The sequence below is a fragment of the Crocodylus porosus genome, unplaced genomic scaffold, assembly GCF_001723895.1.
Source record: "Crocodylus porosus isolate Cpor-Errol unplaced genomic scaffold, CroPor_comp1, whole genome shotgun sequence".
Lineage (NCBI taxonomy): Eukaryota > Metazoa > Chordata > Crocodylia > Crocodylidae > Crocodylus > Crocodylus porosus.
Window position 1 is genome coordinate 154,422,720 of NW_017728906.1, and position 24,761 is coordinate 154,447,480.

The 24,761-nt window shown below is 44.5% G+C and overlaps 1 protein-coding gene across 5 annotated transcripts in view; it reads left to right on the plus strand.

The window, feature by feature from the left end:
- The first annotated feature begins 980 nt into the window (after window positions 1-980).
- The window catches only part of SERPINE3 (serpin family E member 3), a 38,259-nt gene continuing 14,478 nt past the window's right edge, over window positions 981-24,761 (plus strand). For 2 of the 5 annotated variants that reach the window (XM_019529981.1, XM_019529985.1), the window contains exons 1-5: window positions 9,716-10,055; window positions 11,210-11,507; window positions 19,605-19,838; window positions 20,850-21,047; window positions 23,427-23,625. In XM_019529981.1, coding sequence (XP_019385526.1) covers window positions 11,249-11,507; window positions 19,605-19,838; window positions 20,850-21,047; window positions 23,427-23,625 — 890 coding nt within the window. In that variant the 5' untranslated portion in view covers window positions 9,716-10,055; window positions 11,210-11,248. Of the gene's footprint in view, window positions 1,157-9,714; window positions 10,056-11,209; window positions 11,508-19,604; window positions 19,839-20,849; window positions 21,048-23,426; window positions 23,626-24,761 lie in introns of those variants that run through there. The other 3 variants (XM_019529983.1, XM_019529984.1, XM_019529982.1) reach the window with 3 other exon arrangements.

Below are 24,761 nucleotides of genomic sequence, written 5' to 3' on the forward strand. Positions count from 1 at the left end.
AGGCCCATGCTCCCAGGGAAACCATGTCAGGCCCCTGCCCCCTCGCTGCTCCAGGGCATGGCCCCTTAGGTGAGGAGGCAGGGAGGGGAGTTATTGCACCATCAGGGTCCTGCCCCCTCACTGCTCCAGCAGCAGAGTTGGGGGCCTGGCTAGAGGCCAGCCAGCAGGGCCCCTTAGGTGACAGGCAGGGAAGGGGATTATTCCCCCCTCCATCTGGTGTCTGGTGGAGGGGATTAACCTGCTGCTTGCCCCACACAAGGAGTGAGTGGCAGTGGCAGTGGTCAGAGCAGGCAGACCCTGCCTGTAGTCCCCCATGGGTCAGTGGGGATAGAGGAGGGAATAACCCCATTCCCTGTCCCCTCTGCCTCAGGGGCCATGCTGGTCAGCATTGGGCCTTGCCCTGCTGCTGCAGTAGCTAGTGGGGAGCATCAGGCAGACCCCTGCTCAAGTCCATGATGGTGGGACATGGAGGCGGGTATTAAACACCTCCCTAGCCAGTTCACTCCAAGCTACTGCCAGGGCTGGTCACTCCTCTCCAGCACAGCTTCCCTGCAGCTGCTCTAGCACTCCCCAGCTCCTGGCCTGAGCTACTGCAGGCATATGCCTACATTTTGCAAATTCCTATTCACTTGCAAATTGGTTCACTCTAGGCAGGTTAGACTAACCTTCAGTGATTGAATCATTCAGGCTCTGGCTTTCTCAATGTCTGTCCCTATCCCTGGTATCAGGAATCCTGGTCAAGCGGGCCTAAGTACCTAAGCAGTCACACCTTAAATAAGTCACTGGCTAATGAACTCCGCTTCAATTTAGGAAAAGTGAGCATCCTCATTGGCTTCTGGGAGTGCCACAATTTAGTCTCAGCTGGGGGCCATGGATTTCCAGGCCCGTCAGCAGTTTTATCCCAGTAACAAGCTTCTTGATTCCTGCTTTCTCTGGCTTTCCTGGTTCCTGACCCTGGATTTGGCTTTTCTGTGGACTCTGGCCTTGGATTTCCTCTGCAGATCTGTTCCTGGGTCCTAACTCTAGTTTGATTCTGAGCTGGGACTTAATCTTGTGGACTACCTTTTAGACTTGGTAACTTGGCTGCTAATTTTTCTGCATCTGGACCCCTGACTTGTTGCTCTGACTTTATCCTGTGGATTGTGCCTCAGCTGTGGTAACTTGAAGTATTTTCACATGTACTGGGGGAGTGGCTTTCAGTGGGAAAAGCTGCTTTAGAGTGGCTCTGAGAGCCGGTCTAACTAAAACACCCTTGGTATCTTGTGTATTAGCATCCCTGTGCTTCAAAATGGCAGCAGGAACACTAAGTAAAGCTCATCAAACAAACTTTAGTTAAAGCACCTCGCTGCCACTTTGAAGTGTGAGGCTGCTGATACACGTGATGCTACTGGAAGTACGTTAATTAACACATTCCAATGGACTCCATTAATTGAGTCTGCTCCAATGCACTGTAAGTATAGCATGTTGGAGTAGCTTCACTGCATGTCTGCAGGCATCCTAGGTTATTAGCTTTCTGGGTTCTGACCCTGGCCTGTGTCCCAAACCCTGCTCCAGTTTCTCCCTTTAGATTTAATAATTAGCTCAGAGATCCATCTCCAACAGCAGATCATGGATGACTTGGGTCCCTTAACACCTGGACATGCATCTACATTGGTGTAATTCACATGGACCTATAAAAACACCCAATATAAGTATTAACAGCATCCTAAGGGGACAAATAAACAATTCTCCAGGTGAACTGCTAGCAGTATATACTGCTACATTGCCTCATCAGTATGTAGCAGGGAACATGGTGTAACCTATATGCCCAAGTGTGTTCCTGGGGATTTAGAATTTCCTTCTATTGCAGTGGAAACTGACCTTGAACCTTGCTATATCCAGGGTGAAAATTAAACTCATCAGTGCTGGATGGCTTTTTCTCAAATAAAAGAAAAATGCCTTTAATATACCCTTGGAAAGGCACTTTTAAAACTAAAAAGAACCAAACATTTTCAGTGGTTTTTTTTTTTTCTGTTCCCCCATAAAACACTCAGATACTGCAGTGAAAAGGACAGTAAAAAGTCTGGCTATATAGATTATGCAATGAGATTCTATGTAATAGCACAACTACCCTAGGAAGTTCTTAGTTAGAGTTCACTGAAGTCAGTGATTTACACTGATGTCAATGAAGTGACAGGAGTGGTGCTTCGGGTTGCCAACTCTGACTGAAGCTATTCTGTGAGATTTGTTTCCCGCCCCCCCCAACATGATGTAATGTCATTAATAGGGAGTACACCAATAGTGATTTTTTTTTTGGTTTTTTTGGACCGATACCGATGACCAACTTTGAATGAGCCATAATCGGCTGATACTGATCCGATTACAAATATGCAGCCGTGCAGCTTGGAGAGCAGCTGGTAAGTCTGTTGTGGGGAAATGGGCATGGGGAAGGCAGATCGAAGCCCCCCGCAGTGAGAGAGGGAGTGGGGCTATGGCAGGGGCAGGTACTGGACAGCTGGGGTGAGCTCAGGACAGAGCCACAAGCACCTCGTCCAGGAGTCACAGGGAGGGGGGAGAGGATTCTGCAGCTATGTGTACCCCTGGGGGAGCCATAAGAGGTATGTGCTCCCATATCTACATGTGGGGCAAGGGCAGAATGCTGCTGCAGGCTGGGGCTGGGGTGGTGCCAAGCTCCACCCAGCAGGAGGCTGAACCAGGCTACACTCAGAATGGGTGGCACTGGGAGGGCTGCAGCCACCCCCAAAATTCACCATAGCCCCCTCCCAGTGCCACCACCGCCTGTCTTAAGTGTAGCCCCAGCCCACAGCAGCAGCCCACCCTCACCCCACATACGAGTCCAGGGACATACACCCCCATGCCCTCTTGGGGTGCGTGCAGTGGCAGGAACTGCCACCCCTTCCCTGTGCCCCCCAGATGAGCCGCTCACAGTTCCATCCCATGTCTTGCCCTTGCTGTGCAGCACCTGCCCCGGCTCCACTCCCTCCCTTACCACTGGGGCCTTGATCTGTCCCCCGCCCCCTCCTTCCACCCTTTCCCTCACAACAGACTTACCAGCCGGGCCTGGATGCTCTCCACACTGCTGGGTTGCGCTCCTGACCGCCTGCATGCTGCTCCGTGTCCGCACACATGCATGGGGCATTTATCAGCGATGTTATCAGCCACATCAGCCAAAAAAGCCGACTGCCAATTTTCCTTATATTGATGCCAATCCAATATGGGACTGATGTATTGGTACATTTCCAATCATTAAATGTACTGTTCAACCCTTCCACAATATCAGTCTCCTGGATTGCTTTCAATAGTCACCGGGAGATTGATGAAGATACCAGTAGACTCCTGGCCAATCTGGGAAGGTTGGCAATCCTAGTGGTGCTACATAGAGGTAACAGCGAGCAGAATTTGGCTGTATAGCTAGAGTGGGCCTACAGGGCAATCAATCATCCAGTATATGTTTCCAAACTAAATTGTTTGAAATTGAGACTGGTCTCGTCCACTGCAACATGATTTCATTGCTCTATATTTATCAGTTAAAGAAAAAAATAATCATAAAGGGGGTGGAAACCTGTAAGCTATAGCACTCTGAGGCATCCTGCCTCCAAGAAGCAGAGCATTTTCTGGAGCTCTATATGTAGGGCAATATGCCTGCAGAGCTTTTACATGGTTCAATCTGTCGTTTTGATTGTACCAGTCATGCTTTGCAGCACCAAATGGGGGCAGAAATGGTCTTACCTCTACACTGTCTTGTCCTTCTCCACTCTGTGCTGCCATACTGTTAGGGATGGAGCAGTCTCTTAATTCCCCAGTCCTAGGAACAGCCAATCTGCCTGGTTCAGGGGCAGTATGGTTGCACCCCCAGCTTTGGCTGTGTGGCACTTGCCTGTGAGCTGAAAGAGCTCACTTGGTATGCCAGTGCAGCTCCTTCCATACCTTTGCAGGTGCCATGAGTTCTCAGCTTGCCAGCTGATCAGCACAGGATTTAGCCAGACTCCTAATTTCACACAGCTCTGGAGCCTAGAGAACTAGTGCTGCCGCTGCTGCTGCTCATTCCCTCTTTCCCCCAGCTAAATTCAGCAGCAGGGGAAGGGTGTAGAGAGAGTGAATAGTGGCATCGCTCACCCGCTAGGCTCTGGGGCTATGCAAAAGCAGGGGCTCCAGCCAGACTTAGTGCCAGCCCTGGCAGGAGTTGCAATGATGTGCCCATGAGCTCAGAGGGCTCAGTGTGCATGTGCCACATAGCCAGAGAGGGTATGGCTGCTCACCTCCCTCCCCACTATGATCCTGGATCCACCCATGGCCTGATTCTAATCTGAACCCAACTACCACAGAAAGCGTCTTTGCCATGTAACCTGGGCAGTACTCCAAGAAGTCCCCCTCTCCAATTGAAGGGATCAAACCAGGTGCACAAACGCTGTGGGAGGTGTAGGGACTCTCCTCCCCCTATAGAGCAGAGCCAGACCACCAATGGGGACTTAACCATATACCCTTCCATACTGGGAACATAACAGGCATAAATCAGAGGGTATAGTGGACACTACAATGCCCCAGGGGGCAGGATTCAACAAAGGTTAGACACTTACAGTCATTGACAAAAAACAAAACAAAACCAGGGTTAACAAAATGTAAGACACAAACAGCAGAACAAACAATACAGGATGGTGAAATATAAAAAAAGGCACAAAATGTCAAATGACGAAATTTAGGGCCTTGGTACCTGGGGGGGGGGGAGAAAATACAGTAGCCCCTTTCCACTGCAAGGAGATTTGGGGTGAGAGAGCTAACAAGAAGCAAGTCACCTCAGCTGGGACAGATCTCCCACATGGTAGGCAGAAACACTGCCACACAGCCACCACTGCTCCAGCCTCACATCGAGCTACCTGGCCTTTGATTGGAGGAGTTGGAAGCAGGGCTGGGAACCCCTCAGGTCACTGCTCAAATCCTTGCTGGAGGGGAGGGGAGCATCTCCTGCTGGCTGCAGCCTCTCCCAGGGGATCCTGGAGCCCAGCGGAGAGCCTCTCCTGCCGGCCGCATGCCGTGCTGCTGAGGGTCCCACTGCTGCCTACAGGTCCTGCTCTTTCAGGCTCTTCCGTGGCACTGCTCCTACCCCACTGGCTCAGCTCTGTAAAGCTCCTTCCTTGTTGTCCCTCACTGGTCTCTCCTGAGTTAGCGCATGCTGCCCCTTTTGTCCCCCTCCTGGTGACCCAAGGGGCCAATCAGGGTACACCGGGGGGGGGGGGGTGAGTCTCTGAGGCCTGATTGGTGCAGAAAGGGAATCCCAAGTCCTTCAATCTTCTTTTGCCCTTTCAAAACCCCTAGGCCAGGTCACTGCCAGCCAGCCTGTCACAGCCACAAACTTTTCCACATTGCACCTACATAAAGGCCACATAGAACTTGACACTGCCCTAACGTCATGTTCAGGGGCCTTCCGGGTACTTGAGACTATTCTAATTTTAAAATAAAATGCCACAAAAACTATTCAGTTATACTTCATTTTATAGGTTTTTTTATGGTAATTTCTGTCAAACCCAATCAGGTGTGTATAAAGCTTTGTTATATATTAGGGAACTTTTCCATAAAGTTTTCTGTCTGAACTACCAGATTTTGCTGTTATATCACATCAGGACTGTTCAAATTCTAAACTCCCAGGGGCCACATGTCCCAGGAGGTCCCAACCGCAGAGATGGCACAGTATTCAGGCCGCCCCAGTTGAGCCATATGCTACTGGGCCATACAGACACTTCGCCCCCATCCCCCACTGTACCATGTGCCTATGTACATCCCTTGCTACTAGTACGCAGTAGCCCACCCCCTGCTGCACCATGCTACCAGTACATGAACACCATTTCCTACCCCACTGCAAGGTGTGGGTGTGGGTGTGATTCCTGCCCAGATGCAATGCCTCCTTGCAGGACTCCCCCTTACACACAGCCCTGTTCCCCACGCCCACCCACGCGATCCTCTTGTAGCTCTGTACTTGCCCACCATTCCCCATGCTACTTGCCATACTGCCCCACCTCCTGGGGCAGAGACAGGAAGCAACAGTCAGAGAAAGGACAGGGAGCCTAGACCCATGGGAGAAGCGGCAGCTAAGCATGAGCTTGAAGGCTGTTACTTAACCCCTTGCAGACCACATACAGTCTGTTGAACATCTCTAATCTAATTGATAGAGACAGAGATTGTGGGAGACAGTGGGACAGGTATTTTTAGGTATCATTAAGACTGTAAATAAAGGTCCCCCTAACTCGGGTGTTTTATAGCTCAGTAATCTACTACCCTGGTGGAGAGACTCACAAAATATGCTGTTTATACACTGGTGCTTTGTTACCTGAGGAATATTATTTAGATATTCAGTAGAAGCCATCTTCTAATAAAGTCGGTATGTTTCTGTCTAGTGATGTAAGGTCCCCAGCTCACCTCTGATAGTGGAGGTTGCTAAGGGAAGCTAATTTTGGCTTTTTTCTTTTCCCTATCAAACTGTTAGAAAGAAAGAAAAGGTGACTGGCACCACCAAGTTCACAGCTGTGGCAGCTGGTGCAGATGTGCATCTAAATCTCCACTGGTTCCAGAGGTGACCTAGAGCAGGGTGCCATGACAGTGGAGATGAAACAGCGAAGGAAAGGGAGACCGAGAAAGCTCTACGAATGGAAATGTAATTAACAGCTCTTCTCAACCTTCTTTGGGATAAATTATGCTCTCACTTCCACTCAGGCAAATCTGGTTTTAAACAGCATGCTCAGCTGAACATTATACTGTGATACTGTGTCAGACCAAAGGTCCATTTAGCCCAGTAACCTGTCTTCATTACTGGCAAGCATAGTCTGAAGACAATGGAGATACTCTGACTTCACAAAGATGTGACCGACAGAATGTGGCCAAGGAAAGACAGGGGGAAATAGACACCAGGTGCTCTCAATTATGCTTTTCTCCTCTGATCTTTTACTGCCCCTTTCCCACTCATATTTTCAAGCATCTCTCTGAGCTCACACATTCTCTCCGCAGCTCAACAATTCTCCTATCCAGACTTTGTGAAGCTGGCTTTGTGGTAACAATGCCACGGTGGTGGTATTACAAGTTTATCCACAAAGATGTCCTCACAGGGCAACAAATTGTCACCTGATAATATCTTTTACTCACGATGAACATAAATTCAAATTCAGTGGCCTAAATGGCAAGCCATGGTATTTTATTACCCTGAGCCTTCCATCAGTAATTTTTTACCTGACTCTCTCCCATGCTCAATGTGGTCTTTTGGGGAATTTTACTATTACATAAAATTTCCCAACTTTGTTCCCTAACTGTGGTGTGGTCCTGACACTCTCTATTGTCTATCTGCTTTCAAGGCCCGGCACCATAGTAATCATGCTCTTCTAATGAAGCTAGATGCATTTTGCTCCCTCCAAAGCCTTTTGTTGTTGTGCCTGAAGTTGACTAGAAGACTGCATCCACATAAGCGTGGATGTTCATTTCCCTGGGGAAAGAAGAAGCAGTGGCTCACCTTGTGCTGCTGCTACTTGTCCTTGGAGAACGCCTGTGCCCTGCACCTTCTAGTGTGTGGCAGGTTACCCCAGGTATGGCAGGAGAGGCTGGAGCCAGCACTGGACTTGTCTGGGGTCCTTTGGGGCCTTGCCAGGGGTTCTGGGGGCCTCCTGGGACTGCAGCAGTGGCAATCCTGTGACTTGGAGCCAAGCTAGCAGCCAGAGTGTGGTTTCAGCCAGCCAGGCTCCAGTTTTGGGTGGCACACTCTGCCCCCACATGTGCCACTCCATTTTTTTGTTGTGCAAATCACCTGAGATTTAAAAAAAAAACCCATGTTGCTACCTTGCAGCATGGAGAACAGCTGAATGTACAGTATGTGGCACCGCAGATGTGTCTGCAGCACCACAGATTGCATGGCTTCGCTCGTCTGGATGCACAGTCAAAGAGTTCAGTGGAAAACAATATGACATACAGCACTCCATCTCCTCCAGCTGGGCTGGGGTACCTGGTCACAACCCAGAGGCTGCAAGTTTGGGCCATAGTAGAAGCACTCTCAGCACAGCCTGTCAGATTTCAACAAACCTGTGAATTGTGTTAAATACCTTGTCACATAGACATGAAAAAGGAAGGATCTCCTCCAGGGACTTAACAGAAAATAGAAATGGGATGAACAGGAAAAAGGTTATTAATATTTTAAATTAATTTAAGTATCTGTAGCATTTTTGTTCCTGTAAGTCATAATGCAATAACTGTCAGCATGAAGCAATTAAGTTTAACCAAAGATCCATAGCAACACAAACACCCCTTGCACAACTGTGGCGAGCACACTCCACAAAGAAAAGCTATAGTTCATTAGTTAATATTGGTGGAGAAAGATAGCTAATGTATTGCATTAGTCATGATGGCAGGAAAAATATAACTGGCACCAAGCTGTTAAAATTAAAATACTGGATAACAGTTTCTGTGAAGAGCCACACTGCCTTAACATATCTCTTAGAGCCACCCAGGGAATAGGTATTTGATGGGCTTGGGATACCATAGAGACAGGAACCTCTCAGTAATTAGTCCAAATCCAGATGTACAGCACTCAGTAGCTGATCAAAAATGGCTATCATCTAAAAGCAGTTGAGGAAGCAGTTGGTCTCAAGCACTTTCTTGTGGACATGGATCTCCCAGGCAATTGACACTGTTATTGGCAGCCTTAGCACAGAGGCCAAGAATGAAGGTCCTGATTTAGAAAGACATTTAAGCACACACCTAACGTTAGGCATGGGAATAAATTCTCTGAAATCATTGGGACTACCCAGGGTTTAACCACTCTGCTAAACTAGAAACTAACTGGTCACGTATACTTAGACCCTCGGTCTTCTTCAGTGTCCCATCAGGAAACCAAGCACTGTCCACCTCTGGGCTTTCCACCCTCCACTAAAACTAAACCCACTTTATTTTAAAAACAATTAAAATTGCAGAGAAGTATTAGGAAGGCACTGCTCTGCACACTGGAGGAAGTGATCAAGAAAGCAAGCCAGCTTGCTTTCAACTGAGCTAATTAATTGAACCTACTGCTGAGTCCTTCCCTGATACAGAAAAAGAATGTATTGGATTGTGATGCAATGCAGATAATACATTACACTATCATAACTGCTAAGCTTAAAGTTGCTTGTTCTTCGCACCTTTTTCTTCCTGGTAACTTGGTGCTTTTTGGTTGCAAATAAAAGGAAATTTTCTTTTTGAGGCAGCGTAGCTTAAAATACATATATATATTCCCCCATCCCTAGTTTGTTTGTTTTGTTGTTTGTACAAACTACAGACTAAAATCCCACAAGGTTTAGTTAAGATCTTCCATTGATTCCCACAGGACTACGTGTAGGGATGAGATGAGCAGGATTTGGCATTCTTTCACTTAGAAGGTTGTGAAAATTCAAATAGTATTTAAAACGGTTAATTGTGGATAGCATACTACTGGTTAAAGCAAAGTTAACTATTCCATTTTATTCCCTTTCCCTACATTGTTTTTCTTCCTGAGAACAAAGAGTCAATGAAAATCCTTCTGTTTGGGATGCCGTTCAAAAAAAACATGGAAAATAAAGACAGTTTAATTGCAAGGGATTTCTGAATAATGTTTCAAAGAACTGTGTGCCTGGTACACAGAGAACCACTTCTCCTTCCCTTTGTGACACAGGAATCAATGGAATTCATAAAAAAGGAGAAAACAAGAGATAGGAGATGTTTTGCTTAGTACAAGCAGGTCACAAGTCTAATGAGGCTTGAGCAGTGTTTGAAAGGAAGTTGCTGACTGTATCTCCATGTGTACCTTTTTTGTTCCTTGCCTTGGATTTGCTGGTCAGTGACATGCCTCTTTACTTGGCTCTCTATAGAGTCTGTAGCCTAGAGGAATTTGGACAGGGTGGTACAGACATCGCCGATGGAGGCTCTGATCACTGACTATCCCTTTAAATGCAGTCTCATGACTTAGACCTTGTTCCACTACCTACTAAAGAAGGGGACAGACGTACAAGCAGAGATCCAGTTGAGACGCACAGGAGGACACAGCAGGGCAAGGCAATTAAGCACAGTTAACTGTGAGTAAATCTGAGGAGTGAAAGGTGCTCTCTAGAGCAAAGGGCATAGAAAGAGAGTTGAATTAAATCCTACACTGAAACTGATTGGAGTTTATTTTTAAAAACATAGATTTTTAAAAACATACAGTGTTTAGAACTAGAATTATGGATAGAAATTACTTTCATTTTAGCATTTTAGGGAATGTATTGATTTCAAAATTCTAAATATTCCTTAATTAGAACAAGGTTGGAATGATGTTGTTGCTGTGATGGTCCAGAAAATATATGCGATGCAAAGCTTTTTTGGTGATACTGTTTATTAAACCCAGAGCATAATTAGGAGAGAAGTTAGACAAGCTTTCAGGCATAGACTACCCTGATCTGAGGAAGGGCAACCTGTTCCTGTAAGCTTGCCTAACCTCTCTCCCCATGGGTCCAATAAATGATATCACCAGAAAAACCCTTTCTTCTCCTTAATTATAACAGTAACTCCAAGATGGTTAAAAATATTATTTCTCCACCATAAAAATGCAAAGCAGAGAGTTTGCATAGCCATCACTGCTGTTCCCCAATGCTACCCTATTTGCAGAGCTCGTAGTGTGTGTCATATAATGGTACTTGAAAACTTCATAGCAGACTTTTGAAAATTAAGACCAAAATGTTCTAACCCAATGGCTAAAAATAGACATCTGCATTCATCTTTAGGTATCTAAATCAAATGCCCCTGTCTGTAAAGGGGTTGAGTGCCTGTACTCCGCAGGGTAAGACAGTGGCAGCTGTGGATGTGCAGTACCAAATGCCAGACATGAGGCACTTCAATTTGATAATAATATCCTAAATATTAACCAAAAAATAAAATTTATTATTTAACAGGGAGTTAAATACTTAATTTGCTGGTTAGTTGCTTCTTGCCTTATGAAGTAAAAATATATTTTTATAGAAGAAAATCTGCACTGTTCTCGTCAACTATCAAATGACAATTGTTACACTACATGTTTTAAGGAAAGATTGGTTCTTAATAGCCAGTGTAGAATACGTTACTTATGATAACACCATCTGGATCTTTTTGGCTATTTATTTCTATAGTAAGTCTCACATGAATACACATGTAAAGCAATCATTTCCTTGTCATTTGAGTGTCCAACTTCTCTGAATATCTGAATTGTTGATTACAGGTGTAATAGTCTGTTGGAGATATTCCATAACCTGCCTTCATGTTGTCTATTCTGTTGCCCTGGCTTATTCTGTACTCTTGCTTCCTAAACAATGGGAGTTGTGACCTCTATCATGAACTGAAGGAGCTAATGACTGAATTTGCCATTAACCTCTACCAGCAATTAGCAGATCCAGAGAACAGAACTAACCTGATCATTTCACCAGCAAGTGTGATCATCTCTTTGGAGTTGCTGCAATTTGGAGCTCAAGGAAATACTTTTGCACAGCTGGAAAATGCTCTAGGATTCAACATCCATGGTAATGTACTGTTTGAAAAATTACCTATTAATAACTGTTTTATATTGTATGGTAAATGCTGGTGGGAGAGGGGGAGGGATCCCATAATTTGGTTGTCTAATGTCAGTTGAGTTTTAGAAACAGTTCAAATAGTCAGTGTGAATACATTCTTCCTACTTCTTTTTGATCAACTCTCACTCTTTTTCTCCTAATTCCAAAAGATACATTTAAAAGAAAAACACACACAGAGGCAGATGTCTTCCATTCAACTAAATTAATGTTGGATTCTCAGGATAGTCTTCTCGTTTCAACCCAAGATTAATTCTACCACCTGAAATAATGTAGCAAAAGCTATATTTCTTGATCTGCCCAATGTTTATAAAAAACAGATGACTGTTTCATCTTGAAAATTTGTAGCTGGTATGCATTCTACAGGCAATATAGCTGATGTTAATATTCTTAACCCTAACATTTATTTTCATTACACAAAGACAAAAGTTGAAATCAATAGAGATTTCATTGTTCTCAGCTGTGTGTTTGTTTACTTGGTCATTATCACTGTTCTGCAAATCACTGCTATTCAAAAACAGTGATGCAATCACAATGAAAGCTAGCTATTATATACAGTTATTGTGATATATAATATAATTTTTCTGACACCTATAGTATCAGTAGAATAACCATACTGTAAAACAAAGAGCCCCTATAGATGTGCAGGGAGGAACCTTCAATGTGCTGGAAATGGATTAATCAAGCCTGTTGGAGCACAGAAATAAACATGCTCTAGCAGACTTTGACATCATGTGTATCAGCATCTCCATGCTGAAAAATAGTGGCAGGGCACTTTGAACTAAAGCTCATTTAATGAGCTCCATCATTTTACAGCACGGGGGACGCCAATACATGTGACACTCGGGCACTTTTAATTAGTGTGGCTTGCTAATTAAAGTACACCCCCTGGAGCATGTGTAAAAATGCTGTCTGCTTTTAATTACAGTGAAGGAGGCAATATAAAAATGCAGTGGTCCAGCAAAAACTACATTCATAGCATGCAGTAACCAGAGAATTATAGAAAGACAGGGTTGGAAGGCATGGAGGAGGACCCCTAGTCCAATTCTGTTCAAATAGGATCATCTCTGTCTACAACATCTCGGATAAATGGTTTGTTTACTCTGAACTTAAATGTTTCCCGGATTCTGCAGTCTCCCTATCTAACCTGTTGAGTGCTTAACCATCTAAGTGAGGCTTTACCCGTGCTGTATAGAGTAGAAAAAATCAGTTTTTGTGACTTGCATGCTACATTCCTGTTAATACATCCCAGTGTGTTATTAGCTTTCTTTGCAACATTATATTGTTGACTCAGATTCAATTCACGACCCACTATAACCCCCAGATTCTTTTTCTGCAGTGCTGCAACAGTTATCCCCCTTGTCTACTTGTGCATTTGATTGTTTTATCCTAAGTGAAGTACCTTGCACGTGTCCTCGATGAATTTCATCCAATTCATTTCAGACCATATTTCCAATTTGACATTGCCATTTTGCATCTTACTGTCCTCTTAAGTGTCTGCTCTCCCACTCAGCTTGATGTCAACTGCATATTTGTTAATTGTCCACTCCATTCCATCCATTAATGATGTTTAACAGTACTGGATCCAGGAGAAGCCTCAGAAGAACCCTAACTTGGTACCTCCTACCACTTAAACATTGAACCATTGATGACTCTGCTTTGAACTTGATGATTTACCCACTTATGAGCTCACTTTATAGCACTTACATGGTCCATCATATTTCCCTAGTGACTGAAGAGTCAGCTCTCCTTAAGGGAATCTGCTTTCCCTGGCATTAATGTCCTCTTTTAATGTTTGGTAGGTTTGATAAGCTGTATTCTAGAACTGCCTAAAATAAAAAAATAAATAGGTGACTGTATGAAAAATGAGTATCAGATAAAGTATTTTAAGGGCAGCTTTGAATTGTCCTACAAGTAAGAATTCAGAGCTTTAGTTAGCTAAGAATTTTGATTGCACACTTGAGATGTTGTACCTCATAACATCTGCTTCTTATTTTACCATCTTTGATTTCTTTCACCCTTGTAAAATGTGTCAAGCACTACAGTTCTAATGCAAAACAAATGAAAAAGGTATTTTATACTTAAAAATATATGAACCTTCTTGACATCTATTCAAGAAACTCACTCCCCACCCCTTAACAGTGCTAAATTTTAAACAAAAAGCTTCATACAGATAATTAGTTTTAATGTAGAAGATTAAAGGGACATCACCTGCTTAGCAATTATGAATTTGATTCTTTTGGCTGGCATTGTCAAAAACATGGACTCGTATACTTTAAAACTCCTTAGAGTTGGGATGATCAAGGGGGTATGGCACTGGACTGAGAATCAGGAGATCTTGGTTCTGATCTTCATTATGTAACTGATGTGCACTGTGAGCATGGACAAGTCACTTCATTTCCCTGCCCTCATGTTTCCGCTCCAACCATCAGTCTTGTCCAACTCGACTGCAAGCTCTTTGTGACAGGGATTTTTTTATTGTGCACTGTAGTAGCATTTAACACAGCACGGCTCAATCACTTCTGGGGTCTCCAGGCAAAAGAATAATTATAATTAATAGCACCTCTTTTGGAAGTACCAAAAGAGCAAGCTTTGCTTTTGCTCATTTGGGCTTGTTTTCTCTCTCCCTTTGCAAGGTCCAAAGTAAACTCATCTGTTTCATGTTTGTTCGTATTTCTCTCTAGCCAGGTTCTGCCACAGTTGCACATTGCTGCAGTGTCTGAGGTACAAACACGTCCAGAGGAATGTGTATACCTGCAATGTCAGCATCCTGACAGCAGGTTTGGATAAGCCGCATCTGAGAGTACTGAAGGAATTGGCCCATGTCATAGCAGAGCCACTGGCACGGCTGTTTGAGCACTCATGGTGCTCAGGTCAGGTCCCAGAGGACTGGGAAAGGGCCACGTGGTCTCTATTTTCAAGAAGAGGAGGAAGGAGGATCCAAGTAATTATAGGCCAGTCAGTCTCACCTCCATCCTTGGAAAGGCCTTTGAAAAGAATATGAAGTATCACTTTTGTGGGAGTCCAGAGGGAAAAATAATGCAGCAGGGAAACCAGCATGGATTCATAGCAAGTAGATCATGCCTGACCAATCTGGTATCGTTTCATGACAGGGTCACAAAATGCTTAGATGCAGAAGTAGAGGTGGATGTTGTTTTCTTGGATTTTAGCAAGGCTTTCGATACAGTATCTCATCCCATTCTCATAAATAAATTTAGAGCAGATTTAGGCTAGATACCAGGAAAAACTTCTTCATGGTAAGGGCAGCCAAAATTTGGAATGGGCTTCAAAGGGAGGTGGTGCTTTCCCCTACCTTGGGGGTCTTTAAGAGAAAGGTGGATAGGCATCTGGCTAGGGTCATCTGACCCTAGCACTCTTTCCTGCCTAGGCAGGGGGTCAGACTCGATCATTTGTTGAGGTCCCTAGCATCTATGAATCTATGAATCCTGCTTCTATTAGATTCTTGTTAGCAGAGAACTTCACTGATCATTTTTCTTGATTTGAAATTCTGAAATAAGGACTTTTTTAGGAAATCAAAGCCTTGGGCCAGAACAGTTTCAACACTGTCTCCCAGAATCTTATGCACATTGGGTTCTTTGCATGATGATCAAGGGGAGGTGAGGGCAATTGTCAGAAGAAACAAGAAGGTTCTCAGGGCTCACCAATATTTTCCCATGCCACAGGTTCTTGGGACCTTTACGTGAGCCTGGGAAGCTCAGAAACAACATCTCCTTCACTTGCCCACTCCATGGAGAAACTGATACAGCCTCAGAGTCCTTCTCCATTCCATGAACACCTTTCCCCTTTCCAAAGAGACTCTTGAAAAAAACCTGCTGGCAGAGGAAACCAAGTTCTGTGCATGCAGAAATGACCAGGGGACAGCAGAAGGGCCATGTGCAGGGCCGTTCTGATGTTGATGCTTGTGCTTATAGCAGAGTCTAATAATCCCTGTGCATGGAGGGCATGATTCTGGGGATATACCATTCACCAAGTCTTCCTTCTCCCAGTTTCCTTCTAGCAGAGCAAATGAGGCATTAGGAGATCATACTGCAAAGTAACTGCCAAAGCATAATGCATATAATACCGCTCTGTTGAACCAGTAAAAGAAAAAATCTGACTGTATAACGGGTTATGTGCTCATAACTGTTGTTCTTCAAGAGTTACCTCCTTGCATTTACTTGTGGGAAATGGCACCTCTAGCATCAAGCTATAAGAGAAGTTTAGCATGGTCTGCTCTAAATATAAAATAAATAAATAAATACAAATCCCCAGCAGATTATACATAATCATGAGGGGGGAAATCCTTCCTGACCCATGCAGATGATCAGAAAAGTCTTACTTTTGGTCCCCGGGCACAGAGCGTTGAACTCTGCACTAGTGAATTTCATCACATTTCTATTACTCCAGTTCTCAAGATCACTTGGCTCTTTCTGCATGGTATCACAATCTTCCCATACACTGAAGCTGTCTCCTAACTGTGCGTCAGAGGTGCTGTCCTCGTCTTCCATCAGACGATTAATGAAAATATTAAACAAAATCAGTCCCAAGGTTGAGAAATTTCACTAGTAACTACTTTCCAGCCTGATCCTTTGCCTTTCAGTGTTATCTTTTTCTGTCTCCCTTTTAGCCAGCTCCTTAGCTACTTCAGTTATTCTCCTAATCTTCATTTTCTCCAACTTAACTAACAATCTCCTGCATTGAACCATATTAAACATTTTACTGACATCTAGGTAGGCAAGATCTGAATTTCCTTTTTCTAGAAAACCAGTTATTTTATCAAAAATCTATCATCTGAGCAAGCTTTGGAAGCTACTGAGGTCAATCTAACTGGCCTGAGATATAGCTACTAAAATCACTGTTCTTCAGCCATATGATACCAACTGTGATTGGACAGATTTATTTAATACTTGTTAGCAGTCATGCAATTTTATGTGCCAGTTGTTTTAGCAGTCTGGGATGGAGATTATCTGTCTCCCCAGTTTGAGTGCATTATGATACTGGAGTTTTGTTCCCACCTTAGTTGTGGTAATTTCAATTTCTATACCTTTATCCCCATTAGCAATCTTGCCTTTCCTCCCATAGAAAACTAAAGTGAAATTTAGTCTTTGAGCAACATTGACAACTATCATTAATTTCTGCTCCACCCCCTCTGGATAGTGTCTCCATTTCTTTCCTTGTCATTTCATTATTTATAGAGTTGAAGAACCTTTCACTCTTTGTTTTAATATCTTTTGCAAGGTCTTACACCTCTGGCAATTCTCAACTTACTGCTGCATGGTCCACAGTTTTCTTTTAGGGAACAATCTTTTTTCCATTCTGTCTTGGTTCTCTGCTTTCTTTGCAGGAATATCCTTCTTCAGGCAGCTATTCTTGTAGTTTGGTCAGGTGCTCTTTTCTGCAAGTTTTTTTTTCCTCTTGTAGTACAGATTCCTGATAGAATGACTTGAAGAAACTCCTGGATCTCTCCGCATTCAAATGCCTGAACTCCTCGGTCATGCTGACTTCACTAACTAGTTCTGTTAGCATATCCCATTTGGCATTTTAAAATTGAGAACGTTAGTTACATACACAAAAGTAGGTATCCTTCCATTAGTTTAAACTACATTTAAAATGAGCTTGGATGACCTCTTCAGCTCCTCCTATGTTAAGAAGCATCCTCTTTCCACAGCAACCACCTTACTGCCGCCAATGGAGGGAGTTTTCAATCACTGATGAAGATCACAGTGTCGGAGACTAGAGTGCTGGGCCCAAAAAGTGCTTATTAGGGCTGTGTGAAATGGCTCTGTTTCAATTCAGTTTTGGATTTGGCCATTTCAGAGGACAGTGATTTGTTTTGGTGTTTCAGATTACTGTCCTGTTTCATTTCGGTCGAATCTGTTTCAAACGAGCTGCAAGGGAAGCTTCACACAACCCTACCCAGCTGGGAGGGGCTTGGGGCCCCAGCAGGGAGCAAGACGGGGCTGTGGGTGGCTCGTCCAGGGGAGGGGGAGGGCCGCTGCCCTTCGTGCAGGTGGAGAGACCCCCGCGCGGATCTCTGATCCCTGTTACACCAGGTCGCAGGGCAGGGAAGCAGCGCAGAGTGGCAAACAAGTCTGCTGGTCCCTGCTGCACGACTCAGCTCTGCAGGGAGCAGAGAGCCACGCTGGGGGTCTCCTTGCCACTGCTGTCCATTTTGCGCTGCCCTGGCAATGGGAGGCTGCGCGGGGCAGGCAACGGTAGCAAGGAGATCCCAGTGTGGATCTCTGCTACCTGAGGAGCCAGGTCACGCAGCAGGGATTCCCCAGCTCTTCCCAGGGGGCTGGGGCCCCTGGATCTGTACACCGGATTTCAGTAGGTTGCTGAGGTAGCAGCAGCACTGCAGTCTTTCCAGCAGTCGGCGTGGGCAGCACCAAGGAACTGCTGCTGTCCTCAGCCTGCAGCAGCAGCCTGCTGAAACCCACCCCCAGTCTGGGGACCCATGGCCCCTGGGAAGAGATGGGAAACTGATCAGAGAGCTGCAGGAAGCAATCGGAAAGCTGGGGAATCGAACTGGGAGCTAGATGTCAATATCAGAGCTACCTCTCTTTCCCCTCCCTCTGGTTAGTTTTTGTTTCCTTGCAAGCCCGGCTCCAAAACTCCGAATTCTCTGAAACATTTCCAAAACATTTTGGAGCCTTCTGATTCATTTCAAAGCTGTTTTGGAGCCTTCCATTTTGATTTGGATTTAGTGTTTCGGGTGCCAAAATGTCCTGAAACACCTCTGAAATGAAACGGCTGCCAAAATTTTGCACAGCCCTAGTGCTTATCTGAAAAATGATGCTTCTCCAAGATCAGACACTGAGGGCAGACAGGTATATCATAAGGCCCTTTAAAGAATGCCTTTGCACTCCCAGGAGAGTGTTAGGTTGGTATAGGTGAAGGCTCAAAGCAACCAAACAGCTGCTTTCCCTTCCTGGCCCTAGGATTTAATGTGTGGCAAACTGTGCATTGAGACAGGAGTGGAATGTCTCCTAGGTTCATGAAGCACTGAACACCTGCATTTCTTTCTGGAAAGATGGCCAAGTAGTTGTACACATTTTGAATCCTCTTTGGGTGTCAAGGCCTAAGTTAGCCTCCAAGAAAATTACCCCAATCATCTAAATAACAATAAGGATCTAGCTGTCAAACACAAAAAGTAGTTTTGGTTTTAATGCAGTATAGAAGGAACTAAGGTGGTCAGAGGCATGCACTTCGTTACTATATACATAAGCCTAGTACATAAGCACTGCTCCACCTTTGAGAACATGCCACGTACTCGTTACACAGCTCTGCAACTTGATGCTAGAAGCCCTAAATCCCATAAACGTGAATGTACACAGATTGTTGAAACAAGAACGATATTCAAATAGAAAAGTGAGAGAAAATATAATGTGAGGTTAGCTCCTTACTGAATCTACAATGTAGCGATTTTGAAAGCAATGTCTGTTGTATATGACAGAACTCAGGTTAGGTATACAGAGGTCTTTTTTTCTCTAAATATTTGAATTATTTGAGTTATTTGAACATTGCACCTAAACAGGCTCTGGTGGAATTCAACTTTCAGTGAAAAATATGGACGATTACTTGAAACAGCCATGGCACTTAGAGGTTGCAATGGATTAGATCTAGAGCTGCAGGGATTCTTGCTCACATACACACGTGTAAAATGACTGTAAAACTTAAAATTAAGAAGGAATTTTCACGCGCAGCTTATTTGACAGGACATCTTGGGGATTTTTTCACTTTCGTCTAGGGTAGGGTTTTGATATGAAAGGTTCTGTACATGCACAGTGCATTGAAGTGTACTGAGTAGTTTCTGACCTACTAATAGCTACACATACTTCAATTATTATGAATTACCTTATATTGCAGTAACTTCCAGAAGGCATAATTAACATTGGCATCCCATTTTTTAAGTGCTCTTGCCATGACATAGGTTCATTGCTATTTGCTGACAATGTTCTTGGCACTGAATTATCATTAACAGTTAACTTTTGCTATTGTTAGGTTTGCCACAGTAATTATGACCTTGATTTTTCTCTTGTCTGGCAGATGAGAGAGTACAGGACTTCATGCGTGCTGTACATGAAGAGATGACTAATACTAGCCAAGGCACAGTGGTTCAGCTGGCGTGTGCCCTGTTTATACAAGCTAGTGTTCACCTCTCACCTTTTTTCATTGAGCATGCTACTCTGTGGGCCAATAGCAGTCTGCAGCAAACCAACTTCAGTGAACCTAACAGGACTGCAGCACAGATAAGCGAATGGGTCTCCAGTAACATTGGAGGTAAAACAACTAATAAAGATGATGACAGAGGACACCACTAGATACTAGCAGGTGTACCCCAGTGTTCAATTAAGCATAATAAAGTTTAGCAATATGCTTTACGCAGAGAGGCATGGTTTAACAATCTGAACAGAAGACCTGGAGCCAGGAATGCCTTAGCTTCAACTCCAGCTCTGATACCAAGTCACCACTCACCTTAGGCAAAGCTTCAGTAGGGCTGCGCAAAGGTTCATAGATCAGGCTCTTAATTGTTCAGCCTTCGTCTCCTGGGAAGTTGATATCTACTCTGCAGATATGGTGTTAGATTTGGCAAGTTAGGCCCACCTTTGGTTAAAATACTTATTCTTGAGTTCTCTGTGGAGAATTCTCCCAGGGAGCTGTGGATTATTCACAGGAGCAAGCTTCATGGTGTCAAGAAAGTTAAGATAGCTCAGCCAAATGGCTAGAGCCAGGGACTGGGAGAGGTCACAACCCAGAAGTTAAAGTCAGATGCTAAGTCAGGGGGCAAAAGCAAGAGTCAAATCCACTTCACTGGCATGTGTTCAGGTGCCTGTGGCCAACAGCTATCTAGCCACAGGGTAAGGAGCCAAATCCTAATAGCCAGAAGACCATCCACAGTCAGAAGTCAAGGTCTGGAAGTTAGAAACCTGCCAATTGCTTTCATAGATTAGCTGTGAATGAAATAGGATATCCTTAACTAGAAAACTTTACACAAACATCAGCCCCAAGCATGGGGGGTAGAACATTTACCTCGCCAATCAGACATGGCCACTTTTGCAGCACAGCAGAAAAATAGGTTCATAAGAGTTTTAAACAAGAGTCTAAAATATCACTTGAACCTGAGATGCAGGATTAACTCTGCAACATGCTTAATCATGTAATAGAGTGGGGTCTAATGGTGAACAAATTCCAGGCTAAAATTTCTGGCATATATCAAACATGAGGAAAGATATTTTGAAACACGTGCATATGCAAAATGGAAGATAATTTATCCTCTCTCTTTCTGTGCAGATGAGGAAGCAGACAGCATATCTTTGGAGAGGGCCAGTTCACCACTTAACCAGATAGCTGTGGTGAGCACCCTGTACTTCAAAAGCATGTGGCAAAAGAAATTCTTCTTCACAGACACACAGCCCTTGGCTTTTACTACAGCTGAGGGTTTCATCCTGAAAGTGCCAACAATGTACCAAACAGCTGATGTTAATTATGGTAACCATTTTAAGTGATACTGTAAACTATGGATATTATTATTTATCTATTTCAGCATTGTCCACAATGTGCGAGGTGCTGAACTGACATTGAAGAAAGTCCAATCTCAGTTTGGAGAAACTCCAAGAAAAAAATATAGTGGCTCAGAAACAAACCTTTCCTTTATAGAAGTCTTCTGTGAAAATGAGGTAGACACTGGAATCACAGGATAAGTTAGAGCAAAATAGAAGCCATTCATGCTCTGGACTTGAATGTAGAAACTTGAATGTTAGATTCTGTTTTAAGGCTCAGTTCTGCTCTCACTGAAGTTGAAGATCAAGCTCCTATCAGTAGGAGCAATACTGGACCCTTATTGAGGGACGGTCTCTCGAGTAAAAGACTACAATTATCCTCTTGCTTTATCTGAAAAAGTGTGAGATCTCCCCACTAGGAAAACCACTTGAAGGCGGCAGAAAAAAATAGTTTATATTTTAACACTTCATCCATTGGAAGGCATCTGATAAATGCAGCACACACTCTGGTACTGTTCTGCAGAGGATCACAGGGTAGAAATATAAATCTACATTTGCAACCACAGCTCCTGCATCTGAGTAGGGAAACCTATGAAACTGAGTAAGTTTGCTATTCCATAGAGTAGAATCCATGTTGCAACCAAGCATTTGTGCTGCAACCTACATTTAACTCCTTCCCTGCTGACCATGGCAGAACTTGCTTCTGGAATACCAGTAACTATTGGGATACTAGCCCTATAGTACAGCACTGCACTGGGGGGGGGGTGTCTTATATTTCTTGAAGCTGGCACTGAAGTAGCATACAGTAAACAAATCACAGCATCCCCCCACAGTGCCAAGATGGCATTTCTGGCACCCTGAGGCTTCTCTTCTAGAGCTACACCTCCAACTCTGGCCTGGCTTTCTCTTCGGGAGAAAAAAAATCACAGTAAAGAGGCTGCTTTGGGAAGGAAGAGCTTAAACCAGTCTGACACTTGCTTTGAAAGGGCCATTTCCACCTTCACACATAGAGAAGCCTTTATTCACAGGCAGTTCAGGTTATTCAGAGGGCTTGCAATCTCAGCTTGTAGTGGCAAACCAAGTTATGTCCTTACCTGCCTTTGATACTAGCAGCCAATAAACCTGTCATTTGTAGGCCTTTGTCGGAGAAACCCACACACCACCAGAAAGCAGGAAGAGAAGTTTGTGTTTTGGGATGGAGGGCATCTAACGTGACTCACTCAGGCACACAAAAGTCACTTAGGGATTCCAGCCATGTTCCTGTTTTCTAGAAGGAGCTTCTCAGTTAGGTATCCTGGAGAAAGTGCCTTTGGAATAATCATGGCCTCATCTTCTCTGTTAACAAAGGCCATATCAATATATTCAGACTGTACATATCTTATAAACATGTTCCAAATGCCCAGAATGACTTCTTCCAGACACATTGGCCCATTTCCCCCAGATCACATCATTTCAAGAGTTACAATGTAGGTGATGCAGCCAGAAGCAACCAATTAATTCAGAGTCTATAAAGCCACAAAGGGTAAGCATGATTTTCTGGTCTGATCTCCTGTATATCTGAGCCCATAGAACTTCCTAGCTTTAACTGTTTGAACTATAACCTATCTTTCAGGAACAAAAAAAAAAAAAATCCAGCCTGGACTTAGTAATGACTCCTATAGCCTGGTAGCTAGTAATGAGTTACTAATTTGAAAACTCACTAAATTTATGGCTTTTTGTAAATACAGTTTTGGTAACTTTTCTGAATTTGACAAGTTTAAGTGATTTGTAGTTCAATAAGGTGGCATGATCTTGAAAAGCAGCTCTAACTGTGATGTTGGCCAGTTTGGGGTAAAGTAGTTCTCCTCAATTCTTTTACCCTGTCATGAGGACACAAAATTGAGGATTCACTTGTTCTCAGTGAAGGATTTTTTAAAATGCATCAGTAAGTGTAGTTAACAATGGTGCAGGGCTGAAGGAACTAAAGAATTAAGACACGTATTTACTCAAACAAGCATAGCAAGGATAGTCACCATGCACAAATGTACCCACATTGCCTCACCAACATGCTTCACCCTGGACCACTGGGACTACCTTTAGCATGAGAAGGTAGCCACATACCTATAGTTCATTGGACTGTCCTTTGAGACAATCACTAAGGGTGCTGGGCTTTGTCATTTTTGTTGCTGCTGACATGTGATGTGGACACTTGTCTCATAGGAAGGGTATTGAGATGATCAACTCAATTTATGTCAACAATAATAATGTGCAGTTATTTAGCAACCTGATCCACACTCAAGCTTATGACTTGGTGGTGAAAGACTCTGTGTCCTCAGAACTGCCTTTTTCCTTGAGTGACGGGTTAAGGATTATGTTCTCAAACCTGCAGGTCAGTTCCACACAGCATCTCTGGAGCAGTTCAGTGTCATCGAATTGCCTTATCTGGGAGAGACAGTCAGCATGTTTGTGGTGCTTCCCAGTGACCGAAGAACATCTCTATCCCACATTGAGTCACATCTCTCAGCTAAAACTATCACCCTCTGGGCAAATAATCTGAAGAGAATAAAAATGGATATTTTTCTGCCTAGGTATGTGACTTCATATCTTCAAGGGTGTGGCTATACTCTTACGCTCTGTTTTAAGAGTTGTGTGTATGGTACTGCTGATATGATTACAGACATAGAGGGCATGTCTTCTACTGGAATACTTTCTTCTCTACTCATCACATCATCACGAGGCAAGCAAGCCCTAACCTATCTTGATCCAAGAAGCAGAGATGTCTAGGGAATTCAAAACACTGTAAGCTATTTGGTAGGGTATAGCTATAACTATAGTCCCTCCCTATATTTAAACAGTTAGTATGAGGTACAATAAACATTTAAGCTAAGGACAGACAGTCAAAAAGCCTGAGGCTGAATTGGTTCAATCTTTACAGTTTAGTCCGAACCATGCAGATTGAACTAAAAAGCAAGTGAACAGACATTCACTCTCGTTTCTGAAAATGCAGCCACATGCCTGCAGTGGCTCAGGGGGAAGCTGGGGGGCGCTAGAGCACACCTCCCAGCCTGCCAGCCACTGCCAAAGAGAAGGGAGGGAAGCTGGGAAAGAGGCCCTGCGAGGCTTTTCCGCCACTCCCTACTTGAGCTGAGGGTGGGGGCATGGCCAGGCCCCTGCCAGCCTGCTGAGTATGATGGGGGGAGTTTTAACCCCCCCCCCCGCCTGCATGGACCCCAGCCAGCCTGTGCTGGAGGAGCAGGGGGGTGGGGGGGAAGCAGCCCCCTCCACCTCTCTGCCAGCCCAGCCAGGGTATAGCCATACCCTTCCCTCCCCCTCCCCTTGAGCTGGGAGCAGGGGAAAAGCCTGTCAAGGGTTGCTCCACCCCCATCAGGCAGACCCTGACTGGGCTCCCTTGCAGGCAGCTGGAGGGGTTTAACTCCCCCACTCCCTCAGCATGCCAGCTCAGGCTGGCATCTGGCCATGTCCTCTACTCTCTGCTCAAGGGGAGAGTGGGGAAAAGCCTGTGAGGGCCTGCTCCACCCCTGCCAGGCAGACCCTGACTGAGGACTGGAGCCAGGCTTCCCCACCCACCCCCTTGTCAGCCAGCCAGAGCAGTGATAGTACTCCAGCTAAGGAGCAGAGGGGCAGGGCCAACCCTGCTCCATGGGAACACACTGCAAAGCAGCCCAGGATGCTGGGGGACTGTGAGTTAACTTGGACTGGGAAG